This window comes from Engystomops pustulosus, chromosome 1 (assembly GCF_040894005.1).
Source record: "Engystomops pustulosus chromosome 1, aEngPut4.maternal, whole genome shotgun sequence".
Taxonomy (NCBI): Eukaryota; Metazoa; Chordata; class Amphibia; order Anura; family Leptodactylidae; genus Engystomops; species Engystomops pustulosus.
In genome coordinates this window covers 88,499,075-88,517,283 of record NC_092411.1, presented here as the reverse complement: position 1 = coordinate 88,517,283, position 18,209 = coordinate 88,499,075, and the positions used below count along the sequence as shown (strand labels likewise).

The following is an 18,209-nucleotide window of genomic DNA, read 5'->3' as shown; positions in this document are numbered from 1 at the left end:
CGCTCCCTGCACTGGTCTGACAGGGTTCACCAACTTTTTGTGGTGCACCTTTAACATAGGGCGTGCGACAGACTTTGCATCCAACTGAGCACTGGAACTGCCTCTGACGGGAATGGTGCTTAGTGCATCTGCGTCATTAACGGGTCGCGTGCAACACAATTGTGTCTCAGACACTTCTTAAATACCTGTGCAAGCCGTTGGCACTGAAAAGAACGTGCAAAGTCTGGCGGAAAACTGGCGCACAGCCCTTAGTAAATGTGCCCCTGTGTCTCTATAGTCAACCGAGCAGTAATGCTTGGTTCCAGTACTATAGAGCAATTTCTGTATTGACTATGTTATATACTGAGTGCATAAGAAGTTTGTCCATATTTTAGGCGTAATCAATAATACTGGTCATAAACCAGAAGACAATTTGTGGTAAAAGAAGGCAGAAGGCCATTTGACTACAGAAATACCAAATAGAAAAAATTAATCCAAGCTCAGATGAAATAAGGTCAATATGAAGTCCTACTGATATCTCAAACTCTCACTATAAAAACACACTTTTGCTCACTCTTTAAAATCCCCCAAAAATCGAAAGCAGTGAACAATTAGTACAGATGGAACCAACATACTGTAGTTGGAACTACCAGAAAATGTTACTATAGGGCTAAGCAATTATTTAAGAAGGTAGGTATTTGCTAGCACAGGACTAGGACTGTGAAAAATAATGAAATATTAATTGTTCAGATTAATTAAGGAATGGAATTGTTGTCTAATCTTCATAATGCTAAAAAAAATCTTTATCTTTAGGATTTATAGAATTTTGATGGGATTGGTTTTGGATGATTTAGTTTATAATAGTAGGATAAAGTGGGAAGAGGACTTAAGTCTTATTGGGGATGCACAACGGTATAGTATTATGAGGAACATAGAATTGTGGTCAGTGTGTGAGACTCATTGGTATATTCAATTCAACATAATATACAGCTTGTATTATACTAAATTGTTAGCTAATTGTACTAAAAAAAAATTCAAAAGTGGCAGTGAAAATATGCAAATATTTTGTCCGGATGTATCTATATTAAAATTTTTGGGCAAAACGGCTGTACAAGGATTGATACTATTATTAAGGATGCGTTTAATTTCTTTTACCATCTACTTTGTTATTGCACGGTATTGGTCCTAATAGAGGATGGAAAACGGTGCTATGCAAAGCTATATTTATAGCCAGATAAAGGGGTTTTCCCACAAAAAGAGTTAGCCCCTATCCACAGGATAGGGCCTAACTTGGTGATCGGTGTGGGTTCCATCACTGAGACTACCATCAATCAGCAAATTAAGCCCTATCCTTTTGATAGGGCCTAACTTGTTTCGTGGGCAACCCCCTTTAAAAACAGGATGGCACGTAGGGCTCCAAAGGTTAAGGAATTGGAAGACCAATATGAGTAGATCAAGAAATATGAAAAAAGAAGATACAGTGAATTGGGCAAGATAGAAGAATGGAGAACGCTATGGCTTTGTTGGTAGTTAATTTTTTTTTTTTTTTATTGTTCCCCAGCTGAGAAACATTGGAGTGTGGAATGGTTGGGAGGTTGGGGGTATATACAATATACTGCCCAATTTACCTTGGTCTTACCTGTATATTACTATAGTTATAGTTTTGATGACAGGTTATTACTTGCAATGAGATGTAACAGTCAATGACCAGAGATAAGATTCTACAAAAATTAGTCTTGTTAGGCTGCCAGGTTTCCATGTTGGGAAGTGGTGGTGGGAGTTAAAATCTGTACAAATGTTACAGGAAAAAAGTGATAACCTTACTATAATTGTGTGTGTATATAGTAGCACTTCTAAAGACAAGCAGAGAAATACCACACATAGAACAAGAAAAGAAAATAGAAAAAACATCCACCAGGCAACCGCCACCGCTATAGGTTACAATTGTTTATGTCTTACATACATTAAAAGACACTGTTCTGAACAATCTATACTCCTCGATAACAAAGGATCAGGCATGCTTCATTCCAACTGCCCAATTATCTCCCTGGATATTTACCATTACGGGAGAGGCATCACGTTCCTATGTATAGACTATTAACCTTTTCATTAACATCAGCAAGTTCAGTCAGAATCGAAAATATTTGGCGAGGAAAAGTGTTCAGTACTCCTGCGGTGCCAACACAGTGAGAATAAAAGATATCTGCATTCACTTTCTCCAGATGGATCTGTCCTATATCTACTTTACATTGCGTCCAAAAGAGATAAAATAAAAAAAGAGAAAAAACATAATCAATATTCTATGAATAAACATATTCCTATTGAACGATTTCTGTAAAAGCCTTTCTCATCCCGGGTCCAATTAAGGTACTAGGTCCTTGTCAGCAAACAATAAGTGTAATAAGTTGAGGTCTTAGCCATTGTTAGTTGACTCTGAATGACAGTCAATCAATGGGGAACATGTGGGTGTCAAGTGTTACTACACTGGTGTTAACTGAAACTGGCTGTAATGACACTTTCCTTTAATGAAATCATTTCACTGAGGAATCGACAAGTTACACCACAGCTGCCAGTATACAAATACTACACAAGTAATGTATTCAATGAGAGATGGAACCATGAGGGTAGCTCTAAAGATTTTAATACGGAGGACCTGTCCAAAACATAAGTCATATATCTGATTGGTTAGGGTTGGAGAATCAACAACCCCCACTCACCTACATATTGATCTGAAGAAGGAGAAGGAATGGAAATTGTGCAATGGTTCCTTATACACTGATAGTAGTCTACTGGGTCCATCCAGTGTACGGTTATGTCTGAGCCTCTGGATAGCTTAAACAATTTGCAAGTGCCAGACAATCCATAAATATATTATGCCATATGGATAAAATATTGTGGGTCTTCACGCTTGAACCCTCTAGAAATAACACATAACAGTAGAAATCAGCCAGCAGAGTCTTCAATCATAAAGGTGGAAAACAAATATATATTTTTGGTCTGCCCTTCTTGTCATGCATTTTAGTCTTGTAGACTCCCCCAAATGGCAAAACAACTAACCCTGTGAAGTAGAGCAAATGAAGGAAAGGAATACAAATGTGTGTTGGTGAGAATTTATAGTGAATTGTTAAAGACCATTTACTATCAGTTTAGAAGTCCCTGAGGCACTGGGGTGACGTAGCCTGAGTACCTAAGCGGAATTATAATTAATTATATTCCTGCGAAATATAGAATTATAATAAAAGAAGTCCTGAGGAACAACTTCTTACTAGGACGCATCTACCATCACTAAACTGACAGTAGATGTCCCTTAAATATTTTAGGTTTTTAAGGTTTAGTGTGGGTCGCAAAAACATTCAACAAATCCAACTAAACCAGTAATTCTGCCTAATGCCTCTCCCTATACATGCAAACCTACAGACTCTCCCATCAGGGGCATTACTACAGGTGTAGCAGCCATAGCAGCTGCTATGGGGCCCGCCGTGTCCAACCTGACACACTAAAATTTGGAGGATGTGCACCATTATATACAGGTTATGCTGCACATTGCACACTATAATATGTATATAATAGTGTACATCTGTGCACATCTTCCACAGTATACAGCATGAATCAGCAGCTCAGATAATAAATGTTGGGGAGAGTGGGGGGACATCAGAATGACAGGACTAGAGATCTCTCATGTCTAATTCCTGCTGTGTACATCCCCCATGTGGTCAGCAGCTACTGGGACAGATCTGTGTAACTGTATAAATGTAAATATCAGTGTATAAATGTGTGAGTATACAAATATTTATATTTTCTGAAGTGAAAGGGGTGACCAATTCAAATTCTGCAATGGGGACCTGCCTCCCAAGGCAAGTGGTTTTGGGGGAAAGGACTCAATTGCTGTCTTACTCCCCCCCCCCCCCATGTAGTATAATGGATAGAGCTTGCATGTGTATGGGGTTTAGGAGGAATGTCTATTGGCTGTAAAAAGGGACAAGTTGCTTGAGTTCCTTTTGGACAAGACAGAATTCTGTCTCACTTGGGTCTCATGGCTATGGCAGTCTGTGAGATTGTACAGAGGCACATGGAGTCCCTGCAGCACTGTCATACCAAATGCCCTATATGACATAATAAGGTAGCATGCAGGAGATCTTATACAGCATCAATCATTCAATGACACTTATTAAAGGCCTGATAATCCTTTAATTTGTGATGAAAATCAGAAAAACATCTAAAACATTTAAGGCACAGATACATTAAAGTGACTGAAGAATATGGTCCATAAACCACATCGCTTTTTTTCAGTTTTTGGCCAAATAAGATCCCATTTCTACAATCTAGTGGTTAAAGGTGGTTCAGTTTTAAAGCAAGTTGAGCCCATGTTTCAGTAGCTTCTGCTTGGCCTTGCTATGTAACATGAAGGTAGCGTCTTGAGGGTCTGGAGCTCCAGAGTTCCTGAGTACAGGGGCTAGCTGCTGGAAGTAAGTTTCATGGACGGCACTCTGGCATCCGTAGACAGATGAAGTGGCGTTCCTGCAAAAGAAATATGAATGTTTATAACAACAACTTTTAGCATTAATTGAACGTGTATCCACTGTGGAAAGTTAGATTGTACCATCTGGAGCTGTGCGTAAAAAGACATTGTCACCAGATTTTGAAATATTAAAATACTAGCCCCCTCAGGTAGGGTATAAAATGAAGATTTTACATAAAAGAGGACATTTTATACCCTAACTGAGGGGGCCTGTATTTGATCCGGTGTCCCTTTAACAGGCAGTTAAGAGTCAAAGACAGTAATCATACCTTACAGTCACCTCCTGTAAAGATGGGTACACGCTAAAGTCTGAGTGGATTAGGTTGGCAGCTCTGAGGAAATGGCGGTCACTTGTGCTTGAAGCAGATGGCAGATTGGCTATGAAGAGACACCAAGGAAATGGAATAAATATATAAGAACACAATGAACAGAACCGATAGACTAAAGAAAGATGCTACATACCAGTAAGAGTGTTCTGAATAGAGTCAAAGTGAGTAAAATTGTAGGTGCTCTTTGATAGATTGTGGTCTACTGGTAAAGTCTCCTTCAGGTGAACTTCTAAGCCATTGAGAGAAGCCAATGTGCTATCGTACTACAAAACAAGACAGAAAAACGGTTACTGTAGAATCCACCAACACGTAGGCATTTAGGGACTGGAAAAAGTTACAAGGATTTTAATCTGATGTGATATTTACACCATTTAACTGCTACAATTATTTCTCTAGCCCTCACTGTTTTTTATGTATATATCGCTAGTGTCGGATGGATAGAGACAGGTTGTCTGCTATGGTCTACGACCAACCGTCTGACAGCATAATATCAGGGTGCTTTCAGTAAGTTTCTCTACTGTTAGCTGGGTGGTCCTGGACAGAAGCAGACAGTAGTCTATGATCCTCTTACACTGCAGCTGTAAATGCCAATGATACTGGCAGCAGAAAAACTTCTACTATCTTTTGTTTTACATTTCCATTCATCATACTCACCACATCTTGAATAGTCTCCTTGATGTACCTGAAGTCACTTTCTGCAATGAGAGACAGCACTAAGCCCTTCACGTTATGCACATATAAAACCATCTGCACCAGTTTGGAGCTGGGGCAAGCTGTATTAGTGTTCAGGGATAGCGTCCAGTCTGTGATAGTACAAGATCTAGCGGATGGACTGCTCTCACAGTCTGTGCTTTCGTATGACTGTGTGATCTCTTTGGAAGTTTCAGCATCTTGTGTGTCCCCCTCTGTAATGTCCAGCACCTCCAGCCTACGTTTTACAGTCTCATCTAGATGGTGGTCTCCAGGCTTCTCCTCATCTTTGTTTGATGTCTGTGAATTGTCCACAGTGTCTTGGCTGCCCTCCATAGTGGAACACACTGATTCACCACTGCTGCTTTTCCCTAACTCATTTATAGAATGGCAAGTAACATCACTTCCTGTAGACAAATGTATACTTTCAACACCGAGGACCTCTTTGGACAATGAAAAGGCATCTTTAGGACTGTTGTCCATGAAAACATCGTCAGAGCTGCTGCTTTCTTTGGCGTCTATCCTTCCATCTTTACCTCCTGTATGAAGCAGAGTCATAGGTCTAAATGGAGAGGAGCTCTGCACGGTAATGTGTGTCAATGGTCCCAGAAATGCAGAACCTGAAGCCACACTGTCATTATTATCCATGACATTTCCTGCTGACTGATGCATAAAGTCCACCTTAAGAAATGGATCAGATTCCATGTTCCTTTTCTCTATATCCAAGGTCTCCCCTTCAGAGACATGAGTCTGGTTAACCTGGGCTTCCTCGCTGAGGCTGTGAGAAATACTTGAACTTCTTCTTGAGGAGCTCGGTATTCTAGATATATTGAGTATATGAAATGGAAATAACAGAATGAATTAAAGAAACCTAAACAGTCACAAAAGTTTGTAATTGCAGTAACATTTTTAGTTAGCCAATATAAGGTATCAATAACTGAGTATTGTCAATTATTATCTCTATTACCATTGGCTAACAAGGGACAACAATTGCTTATTGTGTATGGGAGAGCTAACATATAAAGAAAAGATAAAGCAAAGAATAAACTACGGTGAATAAACCTCAAAACTTCTTTAATTCATCAATATCAAGCTTTCTACCTGGTCATCCACTGTACTGGGTACTGGCGAAGGGCAGTCGCTTCTTTCTCCATGACAAATACTGGGATCATACAGACATTCGGAGGTAACAAGATGTCTGTAGGATAAAAAGTTACACTGATGATGATGATATACTGGTGCTGGTCAGCCATACCTTTCAATATTTCCATGCGTTTGAGGCTTTTATATAAATATTTTAATATTAATATTTTGTAGATTTTAAGATTAATATTTACTGTGTATTTGCAGTATTGGAACAATGCTATAATGGCAATTCTGCCCCTACCCCCTTTTTCATTCCACACAATTCACTGTTTTGCTCTAAGAGGCTTTACCGGTATTCCTCGAAGCCCTATAAGGGTTTATTTGGCTCTGGGTTGTCCATTTCAGACCATCCAACCTAATAAACTCAACACTGAGACTTGTCAGGAAGTGACAAAAGGATATACCTCCCTTTGTTAGAAAAATGGTCAGCTTAAATTGCATTAAAATAGGTCAACCAGTTCAATACAATTGATGGACTAACCTTAGGATAGATCATTCATTTTACCAAATGCTCTTCTGCACTGGTCTAACATGGACAGCGCCATACCTTTAGCAGTGACTGTGCCTGGTGTTTTAGTGTTGTCCCAATAGTGGTTGACAGGCAAGAGAAGGTCGCAGCTATATATTGTGGACCCTGGCACCTATACAGTTTCTGGTGTTGTTTTAAAAAAAGAGGGTCTCTCCTTTTATATTGCACCGGGATTGTATTTATAGGTGTCACAGAACCAGAGATATCAACTGTTAAAGTCCGAAATGGAGAGCTGTATAAAAAAAATAACTTTAAGCGGGCATGCCCACTGCTGCATGCTTGCCCGGACCGGGTCTCGGCCAAGAGGATGAGGGGGGAGCACTTGTCACCCCTCCATAGGCAGAAGAGCGGTCCCGACACGGTCACAGTGCAGTGAGGTGCCACCAGCTGGAGCCATTGAAATCTATGGGGGCCATGATCTCGATTGCGGCCATGTGAATGAGCCCTAACGGTGAATGTCTCTAGTTCTGTGCCACCTAGAAACACATAGCCATATGGCTGGTCGTGAAAGGGTTAATCATAGTGAATACAGAGTTGGGCCTGATGGCTTGGCTACTCCAACTTAAAATGTGATGTGCCATGTCTTACAAATATGTACCTGATAATTGGCCTGTGTTATTGACTAGCAGCAAAGCTCTTCTGTTATTACCTTGTTATCCCAGTCATACCATGATGTACTGGCCCAGCTCAAAAATCTGCACTAATAATTTTTAGCTACCCTAGATCTACAGCATAACAACAATATTTTATTGCATGGGATATATAAATATAAAGAAAGACCCACGGTGATTATTTCTGATGTCTGGAAAATTTACAGAAATGGCAACAACACTACATTTCTTCATCTTTAATACTGTAAGTATTTATGCATGTAGATGAATCATGGATGTTTTACGACATTCATTATAAATCTGGAATAAAAATGGGGCATACTCCAATGTTGGATCAATTCCAGATGAGAATAATTCTTTACTTTCTTACCTTGTCCTTGAAAGAAGCTTGGGGGGGACTGAAAAGACAACAAAGATCATGAAGAGTATAGTTCTGGGTCACATAGTAACAATACTATAAATGCTATTAGTTTTATTACAGGGACACTGTCATTAGATTTTAACCAGTTGTCCCAAAACAGACCCACTGTACACTTAGGATGCCGCAGCAGCATGTTGGCACCGCTAAGATGGCTCTCGCGCCTGGAGTTTTGCAGTAAGCTACAAATCATATGAAACCTCATAAAATCTGTGCTATTTCTAGATATGTTTAATAAAAGGCATTATATACCAAATCCTACCCACAGAGCAACCAACATTTTAATATCAATGGAATATTATTTTCCAATTTACATAGTCAGCCAAAAAACTATTCCAGGACCCATTTACTACATTGGCAATATATTTACATACCGTATTTTTCGGACTATAAGGCGCACAAAAAATCCTTTGATTTTCTCATAAATCAAAGGTGCGCCTTATAGTCCAGTGCGCCTTATGTATGACCCGTACTTACAGACAACAGCTGCCTTGAACTGTGCACAGGTCTGCCACCTGCTGGTCATTCATCCTTATAATCAGGTGCGCCTTATAATCCGGTGCGCCTTATATATGAACCTAGACATTTTAGCAGGCATTTATTCATTGTGCGCCTTATACTCCGGTGCGCCTTATAGTCCGAAAAATACTGTAATACATTGAGTTCCCAAAACTAAGCCCTAAGTACAGGAATTTCAGCAGAAGAACTATATGTTACTGCATGCCTGCATGTTGGAACAGAAGAATTTTTCAGTGGTTATATGATGAATTGGAGAAACAAAAAAAAATCTAAGACAGAAGATGCGTATATGGAAATGATACTTTATAAGCATTTTTAACTTTATTTTTTGAATAAACACCCCAAAGTATATGGGGTACATAGAATCCTCTCCCAGAACGCTGGATATGGCTGCAAATACAGCAGAAATGATAAGACAACAGATATATGTATACAAATGTAGATGGGTAAAAGAGGTCTAAATAAGTATGTGAATATAAGTTAGTACCACAATGTACTGTTTTATAATACAATGTATACCTAGCAGTATATTGTGGCACTCACCTATATATACATATATACCTTTTTCATCCACCTGCATTTGTATACATTTATCTATTGTCTTTGCTGTTTTTGTAACCATATTCAGCTTTTTGGGTAAGGTTTGTATGTACCCCATATACTTTGAGGGGTTTTAAGTATTTCTTTATTTTTTGAATAAGGTATAATTTCCATATACACGTCTTCTATCTTAGAAGCTTGTTTTCTAGTATAGATGTGTGGTTTTATTAGCATTGCAACAATGCAACAATTTCATCTCTAATGAAATTTATATTTACGTTTATTGGTGTGTTTTTCTATGTTTTTTATGTGAGTTTTTTTGTATTTTATATATGTGATGTCTTGTTGATTGATGTATTGCGGATGTGACACTTTAAGTTCCCGTTTGGGATAATAAAGTATTATTATTATTATTATTATTATTATATTTGCTCTATTTCTTATGTTGACAGAATTGAGGAACAAAGTCGTATGCAACCTTGTAATAGGCTTCAAACGTTCAATGTCAGAGACGGACACTATTAATATAACATGAACAGGAACCCTATGGCCCAACCAGGTGAATACTAAAATGTCAACCAGACACATAACACTATATATACCACACAGACATACGGTGCATGCAAGTGTTCTACTCCCTCTCACCTCTTTTATTCCAGTTTCCATATTAGTAACAGGACTGAGCTTTGTACTGTCAAGCAGGAATAAAACAGAATTCCCAGCTTAGAGATATATATGCTCTAATACTGTGACTGTAGTCAGAATGCTTTACTTAGACGGCTTATGCAGAGTATTGGAACCATAGAAAAATGATGACTAATGCTGATCCAGAACATAGCAATAAATGTAAATCCAGCCTTGTGCCTGTCCACAGCATATCAGATTCAGTCATCATTGACGGTCGTCCTGGTCATGAATCATAAGCAGGTATTCAGAGTGAGCACCATCAGTATTTGGAATGTCCCCCCTTGCATCACAAATCAGATTCAGTCATCACTGACATTCGTCCTGGTCATGAATCATAAGCATGTATGCAGATTGAGCACTGTCAGTTTTTAGAATGTCCCCCCTTCCACCACAAATCAGATTCAGTCATCACTGACGGTCATCCTGGTCATGAATCGTAAGCAGGTATTCAGAGTGAGCACTGTCAGTATTAAGAATGTCCCCCCTTTAATGTATGGCCAGTGAGGCTCAGCTATAAAGACGTGTTTGAAGTTCTGAACATCAATCGGTATCTTAGGTTCTGATGTACAGATAGTCCTGATAGGATTAATGGCTCCATAATAAAAGGAGGATGTTAGATCAAAACCCATTCCCCCAGTCACTAGTGTGCAGACACAACAATGCCCTCAGAAGGTGGCGGAGCAGCTTCTCTCATCCCTGCAGCCATAATCTGCTCATCACATGTATGGAAATGACGACAGCTCATGCTAATATGGGAACAGTAATCCCATTAGCTGCTTGGCCGGCTTCAAAGGCTCGGAAAATCTAGCAGGATAAATGTTTAGATTAAGCCATTACCACATAACTCTGAGCTCCTTCTACACCACTTTATCCAAATGAGGAAATCTGAGATAGTGCTTGTTATACATTAGGAATCAATTTGTTTCTAACAAATTACCGTATCAGGATATCACCGCACATGCTGGATGGGTTTAACGCTACATTCGTATCTTGCTTTTAGCATAGAACAAGTGCCTACTATGATGAGATCCATGAGATGGATATAAAACACAGCTCTGCTACCTCCCCTATAACACATACACAGAGTCAGATCTGTCATAAAGACCTTATCTTGTCTGGAGCTTGTAGAGTGATGCTGTATTTCTGTTAATAATAGTGAATTAGAGAATGTGTTATTTTGTTATCCTGAGTATATTTAAGAATCGTGTCTTTGGGGAAATACCCCTTTAAGGAGGTTTTCACCTTTAGAGTATCCCAACTTTTTTGAAGGGTCCCTTGACAATAAACTGACCACTAAGTCGGGAAAGTGATGCATTACACATGGCAAACTCAAAGGGTTGTCTCTGTAGTGCACTTCCTCCAAAGCAAGAGAGACCTTATACCCACTCTCCACCTTGACAATGCATAAGGATCCCCTTAACTCAAAATACCGTAAAAGTAAAATTACATTACAAACAGATTTTTATGTATCTAGGATCACTGACACTCATGGCCGGCACCAGCATTGGCCAGAGCTCCAAGAGGGGCCCACGGCACACGCTGGCCAAATCATAGAACTCAATTACATCGGCATCAATGTGTTGCCGATAAAAGTTCGATACAGCGCACTGTCGCGGGTGACAGGGGGCGACGCCGCAAGCGGATCCTAGGAGGACTCAATTGCTTCAGCAATCCACAGGCAGAGCCTCTCTGCTCACTGTGCAGGACGCTGGCGTGATGACTTTACGCCGCCAGCCTCCCTCCTGCTGCATAGCAGATGCTACGCTGAAGATTGTGGCCCCAGAAGAGGTGAGGAGGAGCACAGGATGGAGCCCTGAACCTACAATGCTTGAGGTGAGTTAACGTTTATTATTTTTCTACTGCCCACTATATGGTACTTAATGTGCATTTAACTAATTTATGGGGCAGGGGGATGTATATACCTAATTAATGGAGCCTGGCTGATACAGTTAAAAGTTTGAGGGGCTATTATTCCTTGCCGTGTACTGGGAAGCTGGAAAAAATTGGAAAAAAACGCATTTGTGTCACTTTCTTGTGGGCTCAGTTTTTACCATATAGGTTTTATTGTATTTTAATAAATTTTTAAAAATGAAAACTGCAACCTTTTAGAAATTTTTTTGTGTGATGTAAAAGGTGTGGTGTAAAGGTGGAGTTTTGGATAATTGGGTGCTATCTTCCATCGTGGGGTTCACCGTCAGGAATAACCGGTTTTATATTTTGATCAGGCATTTTGAGGCGCAGTGATGCCTGTTTTTGTGATTTTTACTGTTTATTTAGTTGTATAGTTGTAGGGAAAGAGGGGTGAATCTTATTGAATTTTTTTTTTTTAGTTTTTTTTTTTAACTATTTTTTTAGACCCTCTAGGGTAATTTAACCCTAGATGGCCTGATCGCTCCTACCATATACTGCAATACTACTTTATCGCAGTATATGCCATTTTTAAATAGAAGCAGTTACAAGGTGTAAATGTACGGTATAGTGTGCTAAGAGGTTAATTCTTGGAACAGCGGCCTATTTATTCATTAAATTCTGTGTTTTTAATGACGCCACATGAGTTTACTGCTAAGGGGCCCACTGAGGCTCTGTCACCCAGGGGCCCACTGTATCCTGTAGCCGGCCCTGCTGATACTACTTACACTTCTACACTGGCAAAAAAAAAGGACGTTTTGTGATCAGTTTGTGCAATTGAAAACGTATAAAGAAAGATTAGGAAATTCTTTATTCTGATACATCTGTACAAAAATGAAAAAGCACACATGTGTAGAAAATATTTTAAATGTTTTAAAGGAAAATCTACCATTTGCTTTTATGCATTGTGAACTGAAAATACCTTGAGAATGCTGAAGCAACACTAATGCAAAAACATATCTTGTTTAATCCCTGATGAGAGTAACTATTATTAAATTCAGGACCTTGGGAAAGCTGAGTGCCATGGCTGCCAGCCGTACAAAAACACATTGCACGGAGCTGCCTAAACTGTCAAGAAAGGACTAATCAACCTGAGATGGATGACTCATACAAAGCAGCTGGACGATGGTGCAGCAATTGATTTCTTCTGTCTGTCAGGGACTACACAGTGTATACAGCGTTCTCTGGAGCAGTGCATAATAAGGGTAAGGGGAGAAGCACAGAGTCAGCCACAGGAGTGCCAGAGCTATCACTATCATAACTATATATTTTTCTTTAGCAAAACCATTCAGCTCAGGGATTAAACAAGATATATCTTGCAGCTACTGAAGGTATCTTTTGTTCATAATAGCAAATGGTAGATTTCCTTTCACATCAAATGAAATTTTAGCATATTATTGTAAATATGTTCATTGGTATGTGTGAAAGGTTTTATATGCTGAAGCACTTTAATTCCCCCCTTGGTTTCTATCCATCTATAAAATTTTAGAATGGTCAATGTAATGTGGACAGCTGGTACAGAATAAATACTAGATGCCTTATACACACTCGCATAAGAGAGTCGACCAACTCACAAATCACCCCACAAGTAACAGCAGCATTATGGAGGGCACTTTAGAAGCTTTCCAGATAATTCTGGGGACGTGATAATAATTTCTGGTGAACTCATTTTCTTCTATCATTCTGTAGGGGAACTTATTGCCATTGTTTGGAATAGAGGTCAGTTCTTCCTGACATGATAAACCACTTGTAGACAGAAAGAGATGCAGAACTCACTATAAATTACTACATTCAATTCTCAACAGGGAAAAAAACTTTCATATGGAATCAGAAAAATAAGTTCCTAATATGAGGAACTGTTCCCCACTTCACACTGGCTTTTGCTATGCTATGGATCTATATTGCTGGATTATAGGTTTCACATCAACAGGAGAAGATGGACTATGCACAAAGGACAAATAGAAATAAACTAAAAAAAAACCAAGGCAGATAAATGTTTTTACTATTATCCATGGTGTAAGCAGAGAATCCTACTTGGCACAAAAAGGAACGGTGAAATATTACAGCAGGATTTGCAATAACAGAATTTATATGTACATAAATACTTAAAATTCAGTTTTGGAACATACTTACTTTATGTGCAAGACTTTTAAAGAGGGCTCTGGAGGTGAGTGAAGGAGGCAGCTGCGTGCTCACTATTCTAAAATGGCGCCGGAGACAAGCATGGAAGGAAGAGTTTGTAGTCATTAAGATGAACAGAAAATGATGCTTTATTTCAATCATTCACATCCTTCTCTTTACACAGACTGTACTATTATAAATCCAATTTTATGTATAGAGTCAGGCTCTGTGCACACTGAAGTCATAGTTTGATGTTTTCCCCATTATTAACTTAAAATATTTTTTACATTTTTATCTACTCTATAGAACAGTGGCACAAGTGTTCAAATATAGGTCCTAGGGCAGTGGTGGCGAACCTATGGCACGGGTGCCAGAGCACCAATGCCATCACCCCAGTGCAGAGTTTGCCAGACAGGACTCAAAGCCTCTTGCAGTCCCAGGCAGCCCAGGATCCTAGAAGGAAGCTACAATGATAATCCAAACTTCTTCTCCTTCTTTCTACTGTATTGGTGTCCTCAGGTTCCTATACAATTTAAACATGCGACAGAGTACGGAGTAATAAAATTGTCGCATCGGCACTTTGCGAAAAATATGTGGGTTTTGGTTGTAGTTCAAGCACTCGGTGTCTAAAAGGTTTGCCATCACTGTCCTAGGGGGTCTAAAAATAACAAACACACTATACTCATCCCTCGGCCCCATCCATTACCTCCAGCCTATGTTTGGATACAGTGGGGCAGATGTATCAAGTGTCTGAAAGTCAGAATATTTCTAGTTGCCCATGGCAACCAATCACAGCTCCCCTTTAAAATATTCATGAGCACTGGTAAAATGAAAGCTGAGCTGTGATTGGTTGCCATGGGCAACTAGAAATATTCTGACTTTCAGAAACTTGATAAATCTGCCCCAGTGTCTCAGTAGTATGCTGTTGACAATGTGCACCCACTACGGTAGCAGTTGTAGGCTGCATCAGGTGTATGCATGTCAACATGAGGTCACTGCTGAGCCTCGGTATACAGAGGCCTGCTGTTATGGGCAGCGCCATCTGAATAGAGCACCAGAAAGGGGCGAGTATAAGGCCCCTCTTTCACGTGCATGTTTTTGATGTGCATAACACGCCTGGCACTCTGTCCCATTGTATTCAATGAGTTTTGTTTTTATGTGCATGAAATTCTAAGCATGCTCTACGACGCACGCACGAAAAGCTCCCCATACACAGTCTATGGAGACACATCAAAAACGTATTGCACTCTGAGACACATGCAAGTGCAATGCGTCTTTTGCCATAGAAAAGATATGCACTTGAAAAATTTATTGAAATGCAAAAAAAAAAAAAAAAAAAACGTGCCAATGAATTACATCAGAAACTGCTAAAAAAAAAAATTGCAGGTAAAAATCTCAGTGATCTGCAATGCAAGTGTGAAAGGGGCTTGAGTAGGTTGATTTTTTTAATGTAACCTGAGACCTATATGATGAAATCCCCTGATCCCAGACTTCTCCTTCAAGGTAATAATATTATTAATAACAAAAATATTATGATAAAAATAGGAATCATATAATATTAATTCAAATAATAATTTGAAGCATACCGATTTTTATAAATAATGCAGCCAGCCAGTATATAGGGAAAGCGCTGACAAGTCTGCAAAATGAGTGCAGCTTTAAGCAAGAGAAGCGGATCAACCTGCCAAAAAAAAGAAAAAAGTCATTTTCTCATCCACTGTTAGATTTTCTCACTATACTTGTTTTAATGTAACCAAATAATTACCCCCTAATTACCCCTTTACAATGAAGACAAACTGAATTCTGTAACATAATGGTCACGGTATAGATTTGCTTTTTCGTACAAATGTGGCTGATTTTTTTCAAGACCTCATCCGCACACTACACTATCACTACACTACTGCGCATCACTACAAACTGACATCTGACGTGTGATTGCATCCTTACTATTACACGTGAAGGGAGATATCCATTATAAGAAACACCACTAATGCCAACCAGAACACACACTGACAGCAAAGTGTCACACTTGTCCTAGTATACCCCTGGGACCCCTACACTAAACTGCCCAAAATAACAATACCCCCTCTAGTTTCCCAGTAAAACCGCTTATCATGGAGATTCAAAGCAGGACCTCCAATGAAAGAGCCAATTACCCGTGGGTAAGCTCATTGACAATGGACAACTCCAGTTACAATAGGAATAGATTGATTCTGTAGCTGCCTGACACTAGGTAAATGTTTTGGATAAACTAGAATACTGTGCAATATAATGATATATATGATTAGACTGCACAATACACAATATATCAAATCATCTGAGGATGGTGGGACCATACTTTAGTTTTATCCACATGGCTGAGGGAGTTAAAGATTTTGTGCAGGTCTGAGGTGTTCTGTATGTGTTCTAGGTACAGATTCCACTCCTTGCTCAGCTCCTCCTGGGAACGAACCTAAGAAGAAAGAAAAGTAAGCTCACCCGACGCTACATAACCTGCATGGAGTACAGTTCATCCAACATGAATTGAGAAACTTGCACAGAGCATCAGTAGTAATCCAAATTTTAAACAAGATGGAGGGGCAGTAGCCCTCAGGCTAGGTCCATTCATGGCACACAACACTGTTCTCGTTAAAAAAAAAAAAAAAAAAATATGGAAACCTGGCACCTGTTATGAGACACTGCAGGCTGGTATCATCACATCCATATGTCTCCCGACCAGTTTACAGGTCGGTTCTATTTAAGTGAATGAAACTGAGCTGCAATGCCAAGCGCAACCACCCTGCTAATTACAACGGTGTACATGTGACATCCCCTTTAATGTAGGAAGGTGCCTGAAAGGGTTAAAATACAATTGTGCTCTGTACAGATGTCCGAGCAATGCATGGCTTCTGGAGACAAATATTTTTTTTTATTTTATAATCCTATTTCCACTATTAATTATACTATGGTTTATTTATTAAACCGTAAATATAATTCTATGCGGATATATTACCCGGTAGGCGTGCCACAATGGTCCATTATAAAAGCGAAACAGTCCAATCAGATCCTCCAAGAAACATTTGCAAGTGACATCCGAAACATCCATTGAGCACCCGAGTGCCTGAAAGAAATAAAACCCTTTAAGAACTATACTTATATCACCAATGCAGTTAAAGCTAATTTCAGATGACATCATATAATATTTTATGAAAAATGATATTGAAGCGTACCTGTAGAGTTAGAAAACTTTCTGGAGAATGTGAGAGTATTCCCTATATCAGTGGTGGCGAACCTATGGCACGGGTGCCAGAGGTGGCACTCTGAGCCCTCTCAGTGGGCACACAGGCTGTTGCCCCAGCACAGAATTCACCAGACAGGACTTGAAGGATCCTCCTGCAGGCCCAAGTAGCCCAAAACGTGAAGCATCTTGGTCTACCTGAGACTGCAGGAAGAGAAGGTGAGGACATGGTCAGATTATCATTGGAGCCATTGAAGTTCCTGCTCTTGGCCCCAAAAATTTTCATGTTCAGGGAAGCTCCAATGGCAATCTGAATTTTCCCACCTTCTGTCAATGATTTTGGTGTGCCCAGGACAATGGAAAGCTGTAGTATAGCACGGAGCAAGAAGATTTTAATAATTTAATGCTAGAATTGCCGTGTTGGCACTTTGCAATAAATATGTGGTTCTGGTTTGCCATCACTGCCCTATATCTTCCCTAATCTAGGAGTATTCCCTATACTGTACATCTTTATTACTTTAAATGGGCTTTCCAGTTCCATTGGATATGTCATTAATATGAGATTACTGGCTCATCTACAGCTCCCCAGGGCCAGTCACTACACAGAGGAAGGGAGGATACTTCTTGCCCGCCTATGGCACCAAAATCCGGAGTACATGATCAGCCAATGGTTGGGTGATCTCTAGAGTGGGGTCTCATATTGATCACTTAACTTATTAATAGGTAATCAGCTTCATAAAACTGGAAAAAGCCCTTTAACACCTAATCAACACAATATAACTGTACATCATGGGGCTGTTAAGGATGTATGAGGGGACTCATGGGCTGAGCCCACTCCATACAGGACAGGTGTTCATGGCACCTCATGTGAACTGCTAGCATCGGCACTGGCACCAGTGGGAGCAATAACCTATTTAATGCCACAGTCAAGTCTGACCACAGCCCCTAAACAGGAGAGGCATATCACGGGTGTTAGTTGTTAATATAAATTAAATG

The 18,209-nt window shown here is 39.6% G+C and overlaps 1 protein-coding gene across 6 annotated transcripts in view; it reads right to left on the bottom strand.

Moving 5' to 3' along the window:
- Positions 1 to 4,146: 4,146 nt before the first annotated feature.
- The window catches only part of HPS4 (HPS4 biogenesis of lysosomal organelles complex 3 subunit 2), a 24,362-nt gene continuing 10,299 nt past the window's right edge, over positions 4,147 to 18,209 (bottom strand). For 5 of the 6 annotated variants that reach the window (XM_072146850.1, XM_072146824.1, XM_072146857.1 and 2 more), the window contains exons 5-14: positions 16,989 to 17,096; positions 16,335 to 16,448; positions 15,583 to 15,677; positions 14,009 to 14,075; positions 8,174 to 8,201; positions 6,619 to 6,715; positions 5,482 to 6,337; positions 4,961 to 5,090; positions 4,768 to 4,876; positions 4,148 to 4,497 (exon numbers count right to left, since the gene is read on the bottom strand). In XM_072146850.1, coding sequence (XP_072002951.1) covers positions 4,326 to 4,497; positions 4,768 to 4,876; positions 4,961 to 5,090; positions 5,482 to 6,337; positions 6,619 to 6,715; positions 8,174 to 8,201; positions 14,009 to 14,075; positions 15,583 to 15,677; positions 16,335 to 16,448; positions 16,989 to 17,096 — 1,776 coding nt within the window. In that variant the 3' untranslated portion in view covers positions 4,148 to 4,325. Of the gene's footprint in view, positions 4,498 to 4,767; positions 4,877 to 4,960; positions 5,091 to 5,481; positions 6,338 to 6,618; positions 6,716 to 8,173; positions 8,202 to 14,008; positions 14,076 to 15,582; positions 15,678 to 16,334; positions 16,449 to 16,988; positions 17,097 to 18,209 lie in introns of all 6 variants that reach the window. The other variant, XM_072146866.1, reaches the window with a different exon arrangement.